The sequence below is a fragment of the Hemiscyllium ocellatum genome, chromosome 13 (assembly GCF_020745735.1).
Source record: "Hemiscyllium ocellatum isolate sHemOce1 chromosome 13, sHemOce1.pat.X.cur, whole genome shotgun sequence".
In the NCBI taxonomy this organism is placed as follows: domain Eukaryota; kingdom Metazoa; phylum Chordata; class Chondrichthyes; order Orectolobiformes; family Hemiscylliidae; genus Hemiscyllium; species Hemiscyllium ocellatum.
The window spans coordinates 43,763,565-43,781,757 of NC_083413.1; the positions used below are offsets into that span (position 1 = coordinate 43,763,565).

Sequence of the window (18,193 nt, forward strand, 5' to 3'; positions counted from 1 at the left end):
GCATTCAAGAAGGGAGCTCATCACCACCTTCTCAAGGGCAATTAAGGATGGGCAATAACTGATAGTCTTGCAAGCAATGCCAACATCTCATAAGAAAAAATGGTTTCCAATTGGTATTCTAAGGACAGAGCCTACACTTTAGGTGTGAGACAAATCATGACTAAAATGGTTGATCCAATTGTACATGTTTTTGTCTCAGCCTTAGTTCATAACAAATTTCATGAACAGGCTAGAGAAAGTGATGAGGTTTAATACTTACTCTGCTGTCATCTGCGCAACCAAGTCGAAAGAGGTGAACCCAGCATTAATAAAATTCTCCTTGTATCGACCCATTTTAATTGCATCTAGCCAGTCTCCCACTGTGGTGAATGTGGTGTAGTCAGGAACAGTACGATCCAAAAGAGGCTGGGAAGGGCTGTGGGGAAGATAAGACAAAATCAGTCCACACCTTAAGCCCTGTTTACATCAGTATCCAGAGTGAGCCTGAAACAAGTCACTTCAGGTACTGAGAACTTTAAGGATCACAGCTGCCCTGTGTGCACTAATTCTCATACTGACTCAGTTCTGATCATTGACAATTGACTGAGCATGTCTACACTGCTTTAAGATATAATGTGGCACAAGAGGTAAATGATATGCTATTGTTTTCTGCTAATATCTGCAATGCTTTGTAACCTGTGAAGTAGTACACAAAATACTAGTTACTTGCTCGTTGACTAAAAAGTCTTAATTTTGTATGTTTTGTGTTCACCTTGACCTGTGTGTTAAACTACATGGTTGAAATACTGAAAGGGAGCTTCACCATCAATGATAAGGGAGACAGAATCAATGGAGGGAAGAAGATAGCATTTTGTATTTTTATGATATAATACAATGCTGAGAGCACTAATTTCCTGATGAAATAGTAAAATTGAATTTTCCAGCTTCATGTTTATGTCCTAACTCTGCACCTAAGGGGTTTTGCTTTTGTGTTGTCTGACTCTGTCTGCTCTGCCACAATATATTCTGGAGTTGTGTCTGTAATGTGTTGATAATGCAATGTAATACAGGAAAGAACTGGTTACTACTCACAGGTGTGCTTTGCAATATATATATCTCAAAGTTCTAGTTATCAGTTTTACCTCAAGAGAATTTAGAATTATTCTTTCTTATGACCTTGGTATTGCAGCGATAATGATGGCAGAACCATCAACATTCACTGTCTTTACTCTTCTGAAACTGGGGAACCTTTGAAATTTTGTGGTAAGTGCAGAAATCCATTGGTACCAGGGATTCCATCCTGCCCTCCAGTTTGCAGCTGATTATAAAATACTGAGCTAATGCGAACTTCCATTCTAAGCTATTAATCTTACTCTTGAAAACCTTGCAAAAAGCTGGACTTGTTGAATAAGACAGACCTGTTCTTTTTAACATACAAGTTTCTAATTATTCCTAAACAACTCTCCGACCCTTAAACAGTACAAACACATTTGCGGAATGTCAAATTTCTCCAATACGATTAAACACATCCTGTATTTTCTTTCAAATCATTTCTTTCAAGTTTAAAATACTTTAGCTTCTACTTTAATCTTATATATATATATACTCCATTTCTTTTCCATCCATAACATTTAAAGTAAAAATGAAAGAAGTGAGTAGTTTGTGCTTCCTAATTTGCTGTTGATGAGAATACTTCATTTTTTAAAATTTATTCATGGGAATGTGGTGATGCTGGCAAGGACAGACTTATTACACATCTCTAATTGCCCTTGATAAGGAGGCAGTGAGGCGCCTTATTGAACTGCTGCAGTCCCCATGAGAGATGACTTGGTGTCTGACTGAAATTGACATCAGGAAGGATGAAATCCAGGTTACAGAGATCACAAAACCTTTGTGGGCAACTTTCTTCAAGGTCAGTAGCCAATGTTGTTGCTTCACTGCTAACTGTGAAACCCAACTCCACATTTCTGATTCTTTTGCAGAACCAAAATCATTGTTTTAGGTTTCACTCATTCATAGCAAAATAATGATACATTATTTGGCTTATTACTCTTAAAAGTAACAAAATACATAAATTCATCAATAATAAATAAAATATAGATAAAATGCATCTGTAGTATTTACACTTTGGCACAAACCAGACAACATTGTTGATTATATAAAATGAAGCAGATAGTTCAATAAAAGGTCTATAGTTAAATAGAGTGAGAACAATTAGCAATGAGGACATCAGGAAAGAATTTGAGTCACAGTTTATTGTATACTTTGAATACAATACAAAGGTTACCCTGCTTTGGACATATAAAGTGTTTTATGAGTGATTTTTGCCAAAATATTCCTACCAAAGCATCTGTAGAGAGATTCAAAGATAATGTAAAGCAGACTGCACAGGAAATGGATGAGAATTTTTAAGGAAACAGATCAAGCAGGCATGATTAGCAGCCCTTGTTAATGGCCCATCCTGTTACATGGGCCAATATTGGAATTAGTCTGCTAACTGATGACAACATTGATGACACATACGTGATTAAAAGTGCAAAATGAATGAGCCCCTTTGGGTATTTGGAACTGGGACTGGGACATATCATTGACAGCTAATCACTTAGAGCCATTACAGAGGTAAAGAATGACTCAGGATTGTTGTAGATATACTGTTAATAAAATAAATTATTTGAAGATCATCTTCTCGGCACATCAATACAGGGGCATGTGGTACTTTCACAAAAACAGATCTTATTGCTGTTACTTAAAGGAATAAAGAAAGACAACCCAGTCTCTTTCAGGGCACAAACTTTTTAAGCTACTTTTTCAATTTTATCCTTATAATTTTTTTTTAAGTGAGGAAAATAATATCTGATGGACACCCTACACATCATTCTTCACATATGCAAAGCTGTACTGGCCACTTTGGGCATGTGTTTCATTTGTTTTCACCTCCAGCAGCGTAGAGATCAAAATTAGACTCATATGAATCTAATTTCATACATCTTTTTTACTTCGAGACAAAGAGGGTGGAGGAGAAAGAACAGATGTCTTCAATATTTCATTCTTGAATAAGCAAACAAGTAATAAGCAGGATCCAAGATTCATATTTTCCATTTCACCTATCCAATTTTGCCAAATTAGAACACAGAAGAGTACAGCACAGGAACAGGCCCTTCAGCCCACAATGTTGTGCGGAATATGACGCCAAATTAAACTAATCCCTTCTGCCTGACCTTGGTTCACATCCCTTCATTCCTCGCATATTCTTAATAATTGTTATTAAAATTCCATTGACATTTGCAAGCTTCTAGTAACTCAGGTTACACCTCAGTATGATCTTAAGAATTCCAACAAACAGCTCATCACTACACAGCTACATCTTCCATAATTCTCATCGAATGAGCCAAGCCACGAATTCTGCTGGAGAGAGGAGCAGTATGTTTTCAAATTAGGCATACCTAAAATAGATGTGGCAGTGAGTTAACCACTAAAAACTAAGAACTGTGGATGCTGGAGATCTGAAACAAAATAGAAAGTGCTGACAAAACTCAGCAGGTCTGGTGGCATCTGTTGCAAGAGTTAATGTTTCAAGTCTGGTGACTCTTCATCAGAACTGATACTAGCTTGGGAAAAAATGGTAATAATGTTGAAGACAAGTTTGAGAGATGTTGGGGGAGTGATGAATGGATAGGTGGACATGGAGTCCAGAGAGCGAGAGACAGAGCGATATGAAAGAGGTAGCAGAGAAGGGGATTATTAATAGTAGGCCAGGACAGAGGAGAAGCTGAATAAGTGAAGATGAGAGCTGATAGTAGAAGAGAATGGTTATGCTGTACTGAAAGTAATCCATGTCATGACAGATGACACAAACATATAGGCATGGGTAAGCCCTAAATTTTGCCTTCACCACTCAGGTAAGTATTGTACGACAGAATGGAAATCTGCACACATCCCCGCCTACCATACAGAAATTGATTCTGGGCAACACCAAACAAAAAAATACAGCACAGACCACTTTCTAGGCTAAGGTCACCTTTATCTACGTAAATCAATGTCAATTTGCAGTGTTTCATTTACACAGTGAGTTATCTCAGCAAATTCTATTAATATTTAGCCAAAGCAACTTACGTAAGTACTGTACTGGTAACTTTGCTTTAAAATGCTGCATTATTGAATGGATGAATGGAAAAATACAAATTAAGTTGTGTTAAGTGCATGAGTGGGCAGACAGGTAGCTGATAAAATTTATTGTGGCTAAATCAAAAGTGATTCATTTTAGTAGAAAGAATGAAGAGGGGTAATACAAAATTCTGAGAAAGAAAGACTGGGGGTCTACATACATATCTCTTTGGAGGTGGAAGATCATGTAGAGGAGGGAGTTGAATAGGAATTTGGGAGCATCGGCTTTGTAGTTTGAGGCAGAGAGTATAAACTGCAAAACAGCTATATCAAATTGTCATGAAACACTGGTTGGACACCAACTGAAATATTGTTGCACTACTTAGGTCAAATAAGGTAAAAAAGGGATTTAATGGGCTGTTCAAAATAGTAAATTTTTCTGAAAATATGAATAAAGGGCAACTTTTGAGTGGCATAAAATTCAATAAGCAGTTGATACAGATTTAAGGTGACTGACCAAAGTGTCAGAAGAGACACAAAGAGAAAAATGCTTCTACAGTGAATTATGATTTGCAATGCACTGTCAGAGAACAAACGGCCAGTAGATTCAATTGCAACTTGCAAAAGAAAACTAGATAAATATTAGAGGGGAAATATTTGTGGACCTGTGAGGAAAGAGCAACAGAGAGCAAATAATTCTTTCAAAGAGTCAGTACAGAGGACGGAATGTTCTCCCTATTGTTGTATAATTTAATGATGAAAGAAATAAATAATCATGGCTACATAGTCATATAAATAATTCTTTTGTTGCAGGCTGCAGAAACACTGAAACTGCTGAGCCACATGTCAACTCTTTGTCTGATCAAATTTTACAGCAGTGTCAGTCAGCCCTGCTTCTTGTACTAAATCTGAGGTAGTCACTCCTGAAGTCTGACTCATTAACTTTATCTATAGGCTGATGTCAGTCCTGTCATCAGTGTTATCATTTATGACCCTCCTCATTCACTTTAATATATATACATTTAAGAGATTTTTAAATTTTAAAAAAAGCCTTAGTGCCTCATGCAAGTGTAATTAATTACTTCTTACTACCCAAAACTCCTTAAACATTCTTCCATGCAAATTTAATTACAGGTTTGACAAGTGATTCAGGTAGAAATGGAAATCTTCTTTGAGTTGAAGGTTTCATCCCCACGACTAGAAGTGGACTTTGTCTCATAAATCCCCCCAGTGTTTTTTTTATTAATTAACTTGTCTAAAGGTACCATAAACATTTCAGGGCTATTGTTTATTTCCATCTTGCTGATGTGCATTTTTTCAAAATTTTCTGCACTCACTTGTGTAACTAACACATCTTTGTTTGTATTGTTCAGGTAGATTTCTTATCAGTCTTATTAATTAAGTGTCAACTGACCTTGTGACCTTTAGTTCTAAACAAAAGGTCACTTCATTATTGTTTCCTGTCTATCACTCATCAGTAAGGATCTAGTGTACAGACAGAAGAAAGGATCCAAACTATTTTGAAAATGCTTAGTGCTTCACCGTTTGCTGAAGAGTCCATATTGTCTTTTGTGGTCCCACACTCTATCTTAGATGATAGACATTTATACAAAAGGTTATTAGATAATCAGGATCATGACTGATACTGACTTCATGCTTGAGCAACAGACACCAAGATGAAGATTTTAAAGTCAATCACTTAAAATGTCAGTGTTTATATATGGAAATAAGCATTTTTTCATCAAATTAAATGTCCCTTTCATGGCATCCTTAGAACATGATGTTATTTAAGGTAATAACTTAAAAGTTAAGAACTTAGTCAAAGTCAAAAGTCACATTTCTATGTGGTCTTGAAAATGGAACTTCCACTTTGTCATGAAACATACCCTGGATTTGCAACAGAGACGACTTTCAAGCTAGCTGCATTGCGAATAAGCTTGTCCAGCGTGTTTACAATCTGAGCAAACTTAGGTCGGTTGTTACGGTCTTTTACCCAGCAGTCTAACATCAACTGATGTAGGGCAGTTGGGCAATCCATTGGAGGTGGCAAACGATAGTCCTGTTCCACAGCATTAATAACCTGCAAGAGAATCCAGAGTGTTATGAAAGACTGCAAGTGAACTGAGCTCCCTTTACACAACTCTCCATATTTTATACAAGTCATATCACTCCACTATTTAAGAGAAGCAGACAGAAACCGGAAAATTACAATACTGTTGATTTACCTTCAAGTGCTGAAAACGTACTGAAATAATTCATCACAGAGTCACGAACTACTTTGACAGACAGAGCTCTATATACATCCTATATGCAGTTCCAGAAAGCATTTGTTAAGGTCTTGCATTAGAGATTATAAAAAAAATGAAAGTGCATGAATATCACTACAGGGGTTTCTCAGTACGGTGTCAAACGCCCAACCATCTGCAAATGATTCATCCTTCCCTCCACCATAAGATGAAAAATGGGGTCATTCACTGATTCTTTGTATACTTTCTGATATCATTGCCACATGCAGCAAGCCCTGGTCAACTTTCAGGCTTTGGCTAATAATAGGCAAGTACCAAATGTGTCACACACTTGCCAGGCAATGATTATCTGCAACAAGGTAGAATCTAAGCATCTCCCCCTGACATTCAACAGCCTTAACATCATTGAATCCCCCCATTATCAACTTCATTTGGGGTTGTCACTGACTGGAAACTGAACTGGACTCAGCTGTCTGATTTCAACAGCTAAGAATTTTAGGATGAGTGATACACTTCTCCACTCTCCAATGCCTCTCCACTATTTAGAAGACACAAATCAGAAATGTGGTGGAATACTCTCCACATTACTGGATGACTGCAGGTCAACCAACACTCAAGAAGCTCACCACCACCTTCTCAAAGGAAGTGAGGAATGGACAACAAATGTTAGCCTTTTCAGTACTTCTCACCTTCAACAGGTGAACAATTACATTTCAAATTAACCTATTGACATGGAAGATAATTGGTTAGGAAGTAGAAAACAAAGTGGGGGTAAAGGGCAAGAATGATGATTGACAGGATATGAGGATTGGAGCTTTCTAGGAATGTTTACTCAGCTCTTCACCATATGCAGTAATGTCAAATACAGGAATAGACAGTTACATGTCTAACTATGCAAATGATACTAAACTGGGAGGCACAGTAAATTATGCAGAAAGGAGGAAAGTTGCAAAAGGAGATAGTGAAACTAAGTGATAGAGCTTAATGTGAAGTGTGAGGACATCCTCTTTGGACCTGAGAAAGACAAGGTAAAATACTGTCTAAATTATGCACAGCTGGGAGCTATGGATAAGCAAAGAAATGAGAGTCTAGATACTGTACATAAATTACTAAAGTTACCATACATGTTTAAGAAGGAATAAAGAAGGCTAGTGGAATGCTATCCTTTATCTCAGTAGGTTGAACTACACAAGTGTGCAAGTTATAGCTCCATTGTACAGACTTGGTCAGATCTCATCCAGAGAGCAGCATTAAGTTTTGGGCACAGAATCTCAGCAAAGATACATTGACTTCTTTTGAGAGAGACAGACGTGATGAGTTGCCAAACTAATCATAAACAGATGTTTAAATTGAAATCCACAGCTTGACAAAATCCACAATTTGGCACATCTTCCAACAGTCCAGCACCGCCATGAAGACTGTGTTTTAAACAAAATCAAAAGCCTCACACAAGTTGATAAAGGCAATTAAATTGAATTTCCCCTCAGCCGTTTGACATTTTGAAATTTTGTATGAAGCCTTGAACAGCTGATATCATTTCTCGTGAACGCAAAATGTACCAGTTCCTGTCTGGTTATTCTACAAGATCAAAAGTATTTGATATCCGTGTCCTCATTTCAAACCAAAAAAATAATCTTAAGAACTGTAGTATCTGGGAGATATTAGACAGCTTTTAGCCTTAGGTTATTCCTTATTGTGGGTAGAAAACATAACTACATTCTGGAGTATAGGAGGAATATATTTGACTACTATGAGCCTTAGAAGAAGCAATGCCAAGGCACTGCACTTCTAAACTTCAAATGTACAACACTTACCTTATTACAAATAATATTTTGAACTGTAACATTCAATTGTCTTAATATGTAGCAAATACATCCCCACAATAAGGCATCACACACATCCTACCATTCCCCAAAAATATTTAATCTAATTCTCTGTGGCACAATCAATACATTGACATCTGTCCAAACCCCATTAATGTCAAAAACAGGACTCATGGTCCTGGGCTTCTATTTTTCAGATCTGTCTGAAAGTCCTGCTGTTAATTTCATGGCAAATCCTACCACATTTACTTTGACCTGACTTTGGAGGAGAAATCTAAGGGTTTTGATATTGATGTCTTGAACCAAGTGAAAAAAATCCTGCATCCAGTCAGTGCAATCTGTGAATTATCCAAACGAGTCAAAATCCAAAACAATTGAGAAGACATTTCATCAGAAAGGAGCAAAGTGATAGCATTTTATATAAATGTTTTATTTAACACTTCAGGTGGATCCCTCATGCAATATGTTTGCTTGAGCTTATCAGCTCAGACACTTACATCTTGATTTGACATGTCCCAGTATGGTCTCTCACCATATGACATCACTTCCCACATGACAATTCCGTAACTCCATACATCACTGGCCGAGGTGAACTTGCGATAAGCAATTGCTTCAGGAGCTGTCCACCTGATTGGAATTTTGCCACCCTGGTACCAAAACAGAAAGGTCTTTTCATTCCCCCTTCACTTTCAACACATTGATATTTGTTACAAGCCTCATAAAACAGAACAGTGCCGCTGCTGATTCATCAGGAGGTTGTGGAGTGCACAATCTTATCCTCCACAAGGTGAATGAGCAGCGCTCCAAAAGCTAGTGCTTCCAAATAAACCTGTTGGACTATAACCTGGTGTTGTGTGATTTTTAACTAAGTCTAAATCAGTTTCTCATGAATTGCAGAAAGGATAAGGACAACTTTCAATTGTTGCTTCCCTGTTTCTCAATAGAACGGTGGAGGTAGTTATCCCTTTGAAGGTGAGGCTGACCTGATTCAATTTCCAGGAATACCTCTTAACAATGGGAAGTTGTTTATCATCATCAACATTTCTTTTAAGTCCAAATTAAAATATGTTGTACTTTTTATACAGGCAAACTGGTTAAGACAGTGATTAGCATTTTCATATACAAATGTAGGAAGCAAGCATTGTTTGTAATATCTTTAGATGTAGCAGGTATTGAGTGGTCTAACCAGTTATCATTAAAAGGGACTGCTGAAAACTGCGATAAAACAGCATATGGAAGTTATGAGATGAACCTTTACAGTGCGTGGAGGAGAACAGTGCTTTTGTCGGACTCTGCAACAGTAAAGAACCCACTGTCAGCCTCTTCTTTACACCCTAAACATATCAGAATCATCTGCCCAAACATGGGGCCCATTCCATCAGGAGAAAGAAGTCTATGTGCAGCCCCAGACCTCTTCTGCTCACCTCCTCCTCTCAACGTCTGAGCATTTCCTGACTCTTGATCACCTGGCCACTTGAATCACCAAACCAACAGTAATATTTTTTTAAAAAGCTGATACTTTCGGTCCAATAGAAATATTATACTCAGGTACAAGAGGGAAAATAGCCCTGGAAAAATGTGAGCAATGGTCAGAATTTGGGAGAATTGTGCCGGATTGGCATTAACGAGCTTCCTGATGTTGAAAGCAAAAAGTCCAAATTTACAATGAAGAGGAAATTCTCACTGGTGAGCAATAAGGGGCATGTTTAATGCAGTAACATCTCATTATTATACCATCTTGATTCATTGACATGTAGCTTCCCATTTCCCTACTGAATAGAATCTAGATGGTGACAATTCCCAAAGTGAAAATCAGAATGGTCACTTGGCAACTCAAGAGGTCAGAAGCTAGGAATCCTGCAATGAACAACTCAGCTCCCAATTCCCCAAAGCCTGTTCACCATTTGAAAGGCACAAGTTAGGAGTGTGATGGAATAATCTTCACTTGCCTTGGTGAGAGCAATCCAATAACACTCAAGAAGCTGACACTATCCAGGACAATGTTGCCTGCTTGTTTGATACCATTCCCTCCACCATCGACATACAGTAGTATCAGTGAGTAGCATTTACAAGGTGCACTGCAGAAACTCAGAGGTTCCTGCAGCTTCTAAACCCATGCCATGTGAATCTAGAAGCACAAGAGCAACAGCTCGATGGTGGACCTACACCTGTATTTCCCCTCCAAACCACTCACCATCCTGACCTGGAAATAATTTGCCATTTTTTTGTGTGTTGCTGGGTCAAAATCTTAGAATTCCCTCCCTAAAGGCTCTGTGGGTCTACCTACACCAAACGGATGGCAGTGATTCAGAAAGGTGGCTTACTACCACCTTCTCAAGGACAGCTAGAGATAGACAACAAATACTGTACCAGACAGCAATGCTCACAACCCGTTAATGAACAATTCAAAAGAGTCCGCTTGTTGCTCGCTCCTCCAGTCCTGCATCTTGGACAGGAGTCTTCAACATCTCAACCATATGCACACTCCCATCCATCCATGAGAACTCCCGAATCCCTGAAGGAAAGGCCCTGTATCTGCCCAACACATCTGGGAGAAGTGACAGGAACCATGTCAGGCAGCTGCAGATTTCCAGCACTTGGCCAAATACATGATTGGCCTTTAAAGGTTGTGCTGGCGCCAGCAAGCCCAGGTGGTCCCGGCAGTAGCCAATAATCCTGTCTGTGGTGACTGGGAGTTTACAATGAGAGAGTGCCATAGAGTGGAATGCACAGGTAATGAGACTAGTTTGGGAAAGGTAATGTGAAGAAACCCATTAGGGCTCACTGGAGAAAAACCTTCCATGAAAATTGCCAAAATGATGCTTTGCTAAATTCTGGCAAAATTGAGCCAAACGACACAAAGGAAACTGGAGTGCTTTCAAACTATATTGATCAGTAGAAGCATTATATTAAAAAAAACACATGAATTGAACATTACAATATGAAACAGTTTCACCATTTGTATTTTCAGATTATGTCATGAATCCTTTGCAGCTAGCATGACATTTAGTTTTATCTATAGCCTAACTACCTCATTTCATTCTAACATCTCAAGTGTTCAAACAACTTCAAAAAGAAGTACAGAGAACATAATGCACATAATTGGTGTTGCCCTCACCAATGAACTTGTGTAGGTTGGATCAGTTGGATCATCTTCCAGGAATCTCGACAAACCAAAATCTGACACTTTGCACACAAGATTACTGTTGACCAGAATGTTCCTGGCTGCCAGGTCTCTGTGCACATAGTTCATTTCTGACAAATATTTCATCCCAGCTGCAATTCCTCTTAACATGCCGACCAGCTGGATGACTGTGAACTGTCCATCATTCATCTGCAAAATAACAAGCAACAAGGCCAGAAATTCAATGAGTAAAATGTATTAAGTATTTTGTTTCTATTAAGGCAGCGGAAGAGGAGCTCAGGTTTCTTTGAAATTCCTGAGGTAACCTTGATGAAATAAATTGACATCCTTTCAATCATGTGACTATAAAGAACACACCTGCACTATATCACACAAAGAGATCTGCCAAGTGTGCTTGTATTTATTTACAGGCTCACAGTGAGCATATTAACCCCCGTCATCAAAGCATTTCACTTCAGTTTAGGAAAATCAAAGAAGTAAATTCTAATTAACTGTTGCTGAGTCAACTGTAATATAAGTTTAGAGAGAAGCCAGGTACTGAAAAATCCATCATGTCTCACAAAAGAAGTATGGTTCAGCTTTGGTGGGATAGAAAGTGCTGGTCGTAAATTGACCACCAGTTATACATTCCTCATGATTTTCCTTCACATGGATTTCAAGAACCACATTAGATACAAGAAGTACTAAATCTTGCACTTACCCTGAGGAAGGAATCCAAGGCACCATTCTCCATAAACTCAGTAACAATCATGACTGGACGGCTTTTAGTGACCACTCCCTCCAAATGGATAATATTTGGGTGATCAAACTGTCCCATAATACTGGCTTCACTTAAGAAATCCCTTCGCTGTCTTTCAGTATAACCAGCCTTAAGTGTTTTTATTGCTACAAAGATCTCCCTTCGTCCTGGAAGTTTAAGGCGTCCTCTACATACTTCCCCAAATTCACCTGCACAAAAAAAAATTACAAACTAAGTTTCAGATTTTTGGTCACATAAAACATGGTAAATTTAGATATGTTTTAGTATAAGAGATTGTCAATGCCTTTTGGTCTACCTGCTCCAATCACTTCTTCAATTTTTACACAGGATACATCAATTTCCTTGGCAAATTCTCTGACAGCCTCATTGGGATCTTCATAGGTGAAAGGGTCAATATAAACCTTCATTCCTGGTGTGACTATTAGTGATAAAGACAAATGATATGCAGCATTAATAGAACAAATAGATTATACTTCCTAAATCAATAGTTAGCCATGGAAAATAGAAACTGCATCTTTTTCTACCCATTTTGTAAGCCGTTAAGTGAAGACTAGGTGGTGTACTGGTGCCACTGCCTCTTGGACAGAAGATATAAGGTTCATGTCTCACCTGCCCTGAGTGTGTGCCAAAATATGTCTGAATAGGTTGATTAAAATAGCTAACTGAATAAATTGAAAGTCATTTTCAGCCATCCCAAAAATTATATTAGGTTTATTATGTATGCAAGTAAAGACGGAGTCAAAAAGTGTGGTCCTGAAAAAGCACAGCCGGTCAGGTAGCATCCGAGGAACAGGAAAGTCGACGTTTCAAGCATAAACTCTTAAACCTGATAAAGAGCCAATGATCAAAACGTTGACTTTCCTGCTCAGATGCTGCCTGACCAGTTGTGCTTTTCCAGGACCACACTTTTTGACTTTGATCTCCAGCATCTGCAGTACCCACTTTCTCCACACAAGTCAAGGCATTGACTTTCATTTTAAGTGCTGTCGAGAAAATCACTTTTAGATGAGCAGGACAGAAACTGAGTGCAATCCAATTAAAATTCTTCAATTCTAACGTGGTCACCAACAAATATTATTGGCAATTTTTAAAAAGAACTTTGTACTGACAATGGTCGTAAGAATGCTTTTCATGGATCCAAAGTATCATGAATTCTTCTGCTCCACCCACCTTAAGCACATTTATCCTACTCTGGGCCTTTCTACGTCACAAGAAGTAGCTATCATCAACAGCATGAATTTTGAAATGCTGAAATGTTTGAGATGCTGAGGGGCACAACACCAAATTAACTGAAATGGGATCTGATGCCCAATTCCAGGTGTCTTGTTTGAGCTACATGCGCCTTGCTCAGCCCTGATTCTGGGTCTGTAAACAATGTGAGACAAACTTCTACCCCAATATGTTTCTTGTGGAAAAAATTAATGGAGGAGCTTACTGTGGCCAGTGCTGTACTGCTGGAGTTTCTCAGTGTATTCTGACTCTGAACCACTTCCACGTTTCCTTCAGACAAGATAGAAAAGAAATATTTTCTGAAAACTTTTATTGTGACACTAAGAGCATTAAATACAGACAATTAAAACTCTTATGAAGGCTTTTCTTTGAGCATATGAAAAGGTTTGATTACCTGATGCACACAAATGCAATCACAAGCACAGCTACAATAAATACCAGGCCTGCAGTGGCTGAACCTACAATCAGGGGCAATTGTTCTTGGATGCTTTTCCCACTCTCATCTGAATAGAGAAGGACAGGTATTATTTAAGAGTTCAACCAGTAGAAAACAGTAGTTTCATAAAAGGAATAAAAACAAAGAAATGTGAAGCCCTTAACAATCTGTCAATGTGTTAATACGTGTATTCCACTTTCACATATATTAATCCTGATCTTAAATCATCATCTGCTTCCCACAATCTGACATAGTAGCTGATCTCTCTAGGATTTATTAATTGACTTCTGTAAATCATTTGACAAATGCCACAAATAGATTATAATAAATACCAAAAAGTGAAGAGATTTAGATTATTCAAATTTTTGCAGCGTTGATAATATACCTAAAATATTGTTAGTAAATTATCAGCAACACATTTAACTTTATATCTCTAAGAACTTTTGTTGAAAACTGCCAATCAAAGTCAAAATTTGACAGACATACTTTCCATCAGAGTCTGGAAATCTACAGTTTCACTGTACTTTCCATATCCAGCCACGGTCCTGGCTCGCACCTGAACTCCATAAGAAGCAAATGGTTTTAACCCTTCAATGCGAATTTTGTTTTTCTGACTTGTAATGGTCGACGCTGTTGATTCATCTTGGTCCTGGATTAAAATACACGTGAAATATTGATGAAAAAGTATTAGGACAGGGCGAATAGTTATTGTCGAATCCTTAACTCAGCTGCCAAGTGATAGTAAAAGAGCTTTTTTTGATAAACCTGTGAAAAAAATACTTGTTGAAGAGTATGTTCCAAATCACTTTTGAAAAGTAGTTTGTATTCAAATTCTTTGCAACACCATGACTAAAATAGATTGAGGGGGTGGGTAATTGGCAGGTGAAATGCAATGTGGAGACATATAAGATGAAACATTTTGTTAGGAAGAAAGTAGAGAGAAAGTATAAACTAAAGAGTACAACTCTGCAGGGGGTGTAGGAGCATAGGAACCTGGTATATTTGTGCTTTATTCATAAAGGTGGAAGAGGTTGAGAGAGCAGTCATGAAACATATTTGATTAATAATGTCTTTACTAAAATTGGCATACAACACAATAGCAAGGAGGTTGTGTTGAACATATAATAATAGACTCAGCTGGAGTGTTTTCTCCAGTTCTGCATGCCACTCCTTCGGATGGGACTGAAGAAATTGGCAAGGGTACAGAGGGTTTGTGAGAATTCTTCCAGGGATGATGAATTTCAATTGTGATGATAGACTGGAAAAGTTGGAATTGAATTCTTCATAAAAAAAGGGAGAGAAGAAAGCTGATAGAAACATACAAAATTGAGAGATCTGGACAGAGTAAATAGGGGGAAAATATTCCCATTCATGAAGAGATCAAGAGTGAGACAACGCAGATTTAAAGTAATACATAAGAGAAGCAAAATGACAAGGAAAAATCTTTCACACAATGAGTGCATAGGCTCTGGAATGCAGTGTCAGACAGAGTGGTGGAGGAAGGTTTAACCGAGGTATTCAAAAGAGAATTACATAGTTATTTGAACAAGGACAATGTGCAAGGTTCTGTGGGGGGATGAGAGGCAAATAGCAAGAGGTGAGATGCTCTTTAACAGAGTTGGTGCAGACACAATAGGCCTTATGGCCTCTTTCTGGGCTGTCAAAATATCAATGATTCCCTCATGAGCAATTTTAAAAAATATACAATGTTCTATTTTCTACGAGATCCACATAAACAATTGAAAATAATTATTTGGAATATAATACTTCAATGGTCTGGGATTAGTGTCACTAGAGTGCCAGCATGCCTGATCTTTTCAGCAGCATATATAGCATGACTGTACCTTTTCACGATATTTCAGCTCATAGTCCAGGATTATGCCATTGGGTTTTTCAGGTGCAAGCCATGATAGAGTCATGCTATTTGATGTGGCACTCAGTAGATGCAGCATAAGCACAGGAGAAGGAGCTGCAAAGGACAACAAAGAGCCAACATTGCAAACATTTTAGTTCCAAGCACCACCAACAAAACCAAAGGTGTTTACAGTGCAGAACCTTTGCCACATTTTATCTCTAATAACTCTTTATTACAGCAATCCAAAATAATTCCTATTTATCTACTCAGACGCCACAGTGCTTTGCTTTCTTATTTCAAATGCAGAGCCAATGTTCCAATATAAAGAAGTGACCACTTCCTCAATAACTCTCTCAGTAATGTATTCTCAAATTCAACACTTTATGAAAAAAATGTCTACTACCACTAAGTAGTAATTTTAAATTGGTATCTAATTGGACGTTCAATCAGAAATTAATTGTTCACAAAGACCTTGATCAAAATCATTCAGAATTTTAAAAACATCTAATAATGAACACCTACAACTGAAACAAACTGATACCTAAATGGTAAAGGAACTTCCCTTAGCTTAAACCCACAGTTTTATAAAACTGTATCAATTGTTCAATCATAAGGATTCTCATTTTAAAACATGTCCTGAGGCATTGTATACGTTCATGAGTGAATGATGAATATCACAAAGACCGCAATGGAATATGTCCCATCTTAGAAGTGCAGTTATTCGTCATTTCTCATTGCCCTCATAGCGTATTTTATATGTAACACCTATATTTTATCACTAACTAAAGAAATTCTTCTTCTTTTATATCCATAATACCTACAAATTTTGGCATGTAACTTGTTACATGCCAAACTCTTGCTAGATTAATAAAGATTAAACAAACTAACTTTCCTTAATTTGCAATGATTCAATAGAAAGTATGTTAAAACATTATGAATTTTCTTGAAATAAAGTCTGGCAATGTTGGAGAAACTCAGCAGGTCTGGCAAACTCTGTGGAGAATGAAGCAGAGTTAGCATTTGAGATCTTCACCAAAGATCCTTAATTTTATATTAATTATTTTTAAGGTAACTCTTTATCCATTTATTCAACACTAAGACCACCTATTTTCACTTCGGAAAAATATCTGAGTCAGCCCCTGTTTCAGCTCAGTTCCTGCTGATGTCCTCATCCATATTTTTTGTTACGTCCAGAATTGACAATTTCTGTTTAGCTTCCCACATTCTACTCCAAGAGATTATCCAAATCTCAGCTGCTCATGTCCTAAATTGCATAGATTTCTGTTCATTTATCACCCCTGCACTTACTGACCTGCACTGGCTTCTGCTTTAAGCAATGGCTCCATCTTAATATTCTCATCTTTGTTTCCAAATCCTTCCATAATCTTGACTTTCATAAGCAGCTGCACAGCTCCCCCTAAATTATCTGTGATTCTCCACTTCTTGACCACTCTCAATTTTGGTAACGATGCATTCAGCTTAATTTGGCCACGAACTCTGTATTTTCCTCCCTAAACCTTTTCTTAAAGCTACTTCTTAAGACTCTTTGATCAAGCAATTGGCCATTAGCTGAACGATTTAATGTTAAGCTTTGCTTTCTAATGCCCCTGTGAAGTGCCTTGTTAAGTTTAGCATGTTAAAATAAGATCCATAAAAATATATCTTTGTTGTTAAAAACAAATATGTTAATTTGCTTTCTAGCTTGCTGCCTTTGTATAGCAATTCACTTGAAGAGGGCTATCTTTCTCTGCCGATAATAGAGTTTCAAAACTGGAACTGTGAGTGCACAGAACAAGTTCCATCATCCTGCTGCAATGTTTAAACCTAAACTACTTAAAGAATTTTACCTATAGAGAGAAAGACTTCAGATTTCCTCCACTTACAACTCCTGCTGCCCAACTCCTCTAATCCAGTCATGCAACAATGGAAGCTAATACCGTCCATTAAACACCAATCAATGGACAAATTACATACATACTGCCTGGAGGTAAGATTCTCTTAACAGCCGAACTCAGAACACAGTCATCTGTCTCTCAGGGCCTAATTACAGCTACACCATCCAGCACCTGGACTGCCAGTGTGAATTCCTGTCTGACAAAGCCTGATGGCATCCCACCAGCTGCTTCGGGCTGTGATTTAGCAGGTCCCCTAACACCATTTCATTGTGTTGGACTTATAATACAGAAAGTGCCAAGTGAATGAATATTCAGGCCTTAATCACTGCAAGATAAGCTACAACACAAAAGGGGAGCTTAATGTGAAAGTCAGACAAGTCTTAACCTCAAGGATGGCCACCCTCAAATAAATCCTTTCTGCTCAAGGGTTGAGAGCTTTCAATAATTGGAATCAAGAGTTTAAGAAACCTACAGGACTGTTGCTATTGCAACACAAATTGTTTTGTGGTGACATACTCAACAAGCAGAACATAATCTTCACACATCCATAAAATGCGCATGTTTCTGTAAAATGACTATCAGAGCACAAGACGGCTGTTGCGAATGTAATTTTTGGATATTGGTGCAACAAGTATGTGTCAAAATGACAGTTTTTAAATTTGTATGCTTTCTGTACAACCTGAAGCTGAAATATTTAAATTGCTTCTTCTTTTGTAACAT

General features: G+C 37.8%; 1 protein-coding gene across 4 annotated transcripts in view; it reads right to left on the reverse strand.

The window, feature by feature from the left end:
- The window catches only part of LOC132821877 (ephrin type-B receptor 3-like), a 90,119-nt gene that overhangs the window by 2,735 nt on the left and 69,191 nt on the right, over positions 1–18,193 (reverse strand). The window contains exons 6-15 of one of the 4 annotated variants that reach the window (XM_060834793.1): positions 15,568–15,692; positions 14,210–14,372; positions 13,682–13,790; positions 13,493–13,557; positions 12,353–12,475; positions 11,998–12,245; positions 11,271–11,486; positions 8,650–8,799; positions 5,970–6,163; positions 260–415 (exon numbers count right to left, since the gene is read on the reverse strand). In XM_060834793.1, the coding sequence (XP_060690776.1) occupies positions 260–415; positions 5,970–6,163; positions 8,650–8,799; positions 11,271–11,486; positions 11,998–12,245; positions 12,353–12,475; positions 13,493–13,557; positions 13,682–13,790; positions 14,210–14,372; positions 15,568–15,692 (1,549 nt within the window). Of the gene's footprint in view, positions 1–259; positions 416–5,969; positions 6,164–8,649; positions 8,800–11,270; positions 11,487–11,997; positions 12,246–12,340; positions 12,476–13,492; positions 13,558–13,681; positions 13,791–14,209; positions 14,373–15,567; positions 15,693–18,193 lie in introns of all 4 variants that reach the window. The other 3 variants (XM_060834792.1, XM_060834795.1, XM_060834794.1) reach the window with 3 other exon arrangements.